Here is a 4,866-nt window from a genome sequence, read left to right as displayed (position 1 = left end):
AAGATTGCAATTGGTACCAAATTTAATAAATGCAAGGCTGGCAAGTTAACAATTTTTTTTAACTCGTTAAGTTAAGTTATTTTAAAAATAATAAAGTTAAATTAAGTTAAAAGTTAATCATATTTTTTTCGTTAACTCGTTAATTTAAAAGTTAACTTATGTATAGTTATTAAAACTGAATAAGATTGGAATTGGAACCGAATTTAATAAATGTATTATGTATTAGTTAATTAACTGCAACATGGTTAAGAAATAGAAAAAAATTTAATAGCTTACAGTAAAAATATTATATTTTAGATATTTAATTATATCTTCGACCAGAAGAAATCTTGTGTTTTAAAAAGGTTAAGTACTTATATTGTTTTTTTTTGTGTTCTATTATTTTTTTGGAACAAAAAGAAATAATTATTTTATAAAAATTATTATTATATACTATGCATACAAATATTTTTAAATTTATTATGATTTCCAAAAACTATGGTTGTTAGGTAATATATAAATTAGTGAAATTTAGTATAATTTAAATTTAATAATATTTACACTTGTTCTCTAGAAGCTCTTAATGGTGCTTGAACAAGCCATTTAATAACGATTTGTGCGATTTCTTTATTTGTAATATTAGGACTTTTGTATCGTGAAAGAGCTATACAAATTATTAAAACCAATTTTTAGTGTAAAATATTATCAACATCATCCTTTTTGGATTATTATATGCTTTTATAATGAATTAAAAATATAACTCACCCAAAATCACTTTAAAAAAATTTGGAAGAAGTTCAAATGCATTTTTTGATCTTTTTCCCTGTCAACTATATTGTGAAGCAAGCGAGTTTGACATTGTGTATCTGTGTAAGTTAAAGCATTCACAATTATATTTTGTAAGTTAAGTCCACCTAATTTTTTTAAATCTTCAAGCTGGAAAATATTAGTTCTATTGAAGAAATTCATAATGATTTTATAGAATAATATGTAATAGTATACACCATATATTATTATTAGGGCTAGGATTATTATGCATTTGTATGTTTTTTTCCTTAAGTCCAAATTAATTGGTTGTCAGATATGTCCACGATTTGCTTTATTCTCGATTAAATAGAACAATATTTTGTTTGTACATTTTTACATATTTTGAACATAATGCATATTTTAAATTTTTTTATTGCATAGAAGTCCTATTCCTAATTATAATACAGTAAATTTTTAATATCCGTCAACAATCTATTAGTTTTGTTTTAAAATATTTTAAGAACTTTTAATTTCATACACACTTATGTTGAAGATTTATATCTAATACATTGAATAAATAGTTAGATAAAAAATGAACCTACTTTTATTTAAAAAAAAAATGTTAATAGCAAAACATAATCTGTGTATATCATATTAGTATATATAATATTTAATATTACTCATTAATAATTATACCATTGATAATATTTTGTATAGAATAATTATTGACACACTATTAATGGCTGAAATATAATATAATAAGTGAAACGCACAAGTGTTGTAAATAACTTCTAAAATGTGTATGCAAGTAGTATATGTGTGAATGTGTATTTTGTGCGAAGAACATAAAATATTATAATATATTTATTTCTATGATAAATAGTTTATACTGTTTATAGCTGGTATTATGTACATATTTAAAATGATTTAAATGTACATGTACATGTAATAACATACTAATCCGTAGAAAAATAATAATATTATAATATGATAACATAACTTACATATTTTGTATAGTTTTTATTGCATTTGAGAATCTACTAATTTAATTGTCATATTAGCCTGAAAATGTGCACATTTATTACCGAGTTAAATATTATATATTGATATAGGTTTATATATACTATATATTAATATATTTAACAATTTGTATTTTGAATTTACTATATCATTGACTCATTGTGTTCAATTTAATAACATCAAAATAATATCAAAATGAGTATAAATGGTGATAAAAGTAAATATAGTTTAAAATATAATTAAGAATATATGAATAATAATATAATTATAAGTTATAACTATAACTAAATAATATAAAAAAATTTATTTGATCAAAAATTAATATGATAAATTATACAATTTTCAAAATGATCTTGAAAATTTACATCACTAATCATGTAGAAGTGGATTCAAACTTAAAATATCAAACAAATTTACATAATCCTTAATTCGTCTCAATATAGTGTACTTTATATTATCGCCGTTTGTGTTACAGAAAAATGAGTGGAGTGCAAATGATACCCATAGAAGCGATTGTAAAGGCTGCATCTAAGGTGGCTTTCTTGCCTATTTTATTGGCGACTATTAATTATTTCCAAAACGATGTAAACTATACGGGTTCGGGGATCATAGATCAACCTGGACCTTCGCTACTTCGCAAATACGATTTCATTGTAGTCGGCGCTGGATCGGCAGGTAAATATATTTATATTATTAACTTCAAATACGTATTATAATATTTTTATAGTGATTATCGTGTAGATAATTTCTTCAAAATTAAAAATATTTAATATGTCATACTAAAAAAAAACAATAATTACTTAGGTGCGGTACTGGCGAATAGGTTGACCGAAATAACAAGTTGGAATGTACTACTAATTGAAGCCGGAGGAGATGAAACGGTACAGTCAGACATACCATTGTTGTCCGCTAACTTGCAACTATCTGACTTAGATTGGCAATATAAAACCGAATATCAGAATACATCATGTTTGTGTGAGTAATACTATAATTAATAATATATATATTCTTATATATACCTACTTTGGATTTGAATTCATAATAATATGGTATTATTTAAATGTTGTATAATGTTAAAAATTATTACAAACATCATATAGCATATAATTATTTTTGAAATATTAAATACAGATATTTTTATATTTATTTACAAATATATTTCAGCAATGGAAAATCAACGCTGCAATTGGCCACGGGGAAAAGTGTTAGGTGGGTCTAGCGTGTTAAACTATATGCTGTATTCGCGTGGAAACAAATTGGATTATGATAACTGGTTTTTGCAAGGAAATTCGGGTTGGGAGTACTACGATGTGCTCCATTACTTTAAAAAATCAGAAGACAACCAAAAGCTGTCTCTATCTCAGACACCGTACCATTCGATTGGCGGCTATCTTACGGTATCCGAAGCGTCGTACAAAACGCCGTTGGCTGACGCGTTCATCGCGGCTGGCCGTGAAATGGGCTATCCTGTACGTGATATAAATGGTGAACATCAAATCGGTTTCATGATTCCACAAGGTACCATGAGAAAGGGCACCAGATGCAGTACGGCAAAAGCTTTCTTGACACCAGCCAGACTACGGAGGAACCTACACGTGTCCATCAACAGTCATGTCACACGCTTGATAATCGACCCTCACACAAAAATCACCACCGGCGTCGAAATGATGAAAAATAAAAAACTGTATACCATTCAAGCCAGTAAAGAGGTGCTGCTGTCCGCGGGTTCCATTAATTCTCCTCAGCTACTTATGCTCTCGGGCATAGGCCCTTTACAACATCTGACAAAAATGGGTATACCAATTATAGCCGATTTAAATGTGGGCAAAAATCTTCAAGACCACATTGGACTCGGTGGCCTCACTTTTTTGTTAAACAAAGAGGTAAATTGTATAAATTAATAATATTAAAAATATATTTTATTTTTATCAGATGAAAATATAGTAATAGAGACACGCTGCAGAGAATTAGAATATAACCATATGCATTTTTATTGTTTAATAGGTATCAATAACGCAGCGGAAAGCGGAAACTTTTGATGCAATAAAGGACTACGCATCGATGGGCAAAGGTCCTTTGACGGTTATGGGCGGTATTGAGGGATTGGCGTTTATCAATACCAAGTATAATAATCTATCGGCCAAACAACCAGACATAGGGTTACAGTTCATGTCTGTTTCCGCCAATAGTGATATTGGTGTACAGTTGTGGAAAGCTCACGGGTTGAATGAAGATATCTATAATTATGTTTACAGATCAATTCACAACGAAGAAGCTTGGTCTGCTATACCTGTAAGTAAAATGCCTTTAAAGATATGTGGAAAATGAAAATACTATATTATATTTGTATACAGATGTTGTTGAGACCCAAGAGCCGAGGTGAAATACTGCTGCGGACCACCAACCCATTCGAGCATCCCAGGATTTTACCCAACTACCTGACGGTCCGAGAGGATATAAACACGTTGGTGAATGGCATCAAGTTTGTGGTAGAAATGGCCAAATCTACGTCGTTCAGTCAGTACGGGAGCCTTCTGCACGACATACCGTTCCCCGGTTGTGCTGCATTGCCGTTCCTCACGACCGCCTACTGGGAATGCATGGTCCGGCAATACACCGTGTCCATGAACAATCCGGTGGGGACTGCCAAGATGGGCCCAAAGTGGGACAAGACCGCTGTGGTTGATCCACAGCTCCAGGTGTACGGCATCGAAGGGCTTCGAGTAGTGGACGCGTCAATCATGCCCACGATAGTCACTGCTAACACTAACGCGCCAGTCATAATGATCGCCGAGAAAGCCGCGGACATGATCAAAGAGAAATGGCTAAAAATGAAACCGTGGCTTTAATATAATAATATGATCGCTATACGCTCGGATATCTACGTATTGTATATATTGTTTTTGTTTTTTAGAAGTTTAAAGGTTATACTAGGGCAGATCTATTTTAGATAATTGATTAAATATTTAATCAATACTACCAATTCACTTGAGGTTTAAATTTTGTCGATGAGCGTTGAGGTTTTATTTTTAACAATATCTGCTTCCCAGTGTTTATTTCTTTTATAATATATTTATATGTCTATAATTTATTATTCAGTAATATTGGTGTGAAAACAAT

At 30.2% G+C, this 4,866-nt stretch overlaps 1 protein-coding gene across 1 annotated transcript; it reads left to right on the top strand.

Moving 5' to 3' along the window:
• Positions 1–2,225: 2,225 nt before the first annotated feature.
• On the top strand, positions 2,226–4,595 carry LOC132924994 (glucose dehydrogenase [FAD, quinone]-like). Its single transcript, XM_060989430.1, has 5 exons — positions 2,226–2,421; positions 2,551–2,721; positions 2,911–3,629; positions 3,751–4,038; positions 4,101–4,595. The coding sequence occupies exons 1-5, from the start codon at positions 2,226–2,228 to the stop codon at positions 4,593–4,595; spliced, it is 1,869 nt and encodes a 622-aa protein (XP_060845413.1).
• The last annotated feature ends 271 nt before the right edge of the window (positions 4,596–4,866 follow it).

This window comes from Rhopalosiphum padi, chromosome 3 (genome assembly GCF_020882245.1).
Source record: "Rhopalosiphum padi isolate XX-2018 chromosome 3, ASM2088224v1, whole genome shotgun sequence".
Classification (NCBI taxonomy): domain Eukaryota; kingdom Metazoa; phylum Arthropoda; class Insecta; order Hemiptera; family Aphididae; genus Rhopalosiphum; species Rhopalosiphum padi.
The sequence above is the reverse complement of the archived record's forward strand: the minus strand, read 5'-3'. Positions and strand labels throughout refer to the sequence as shown.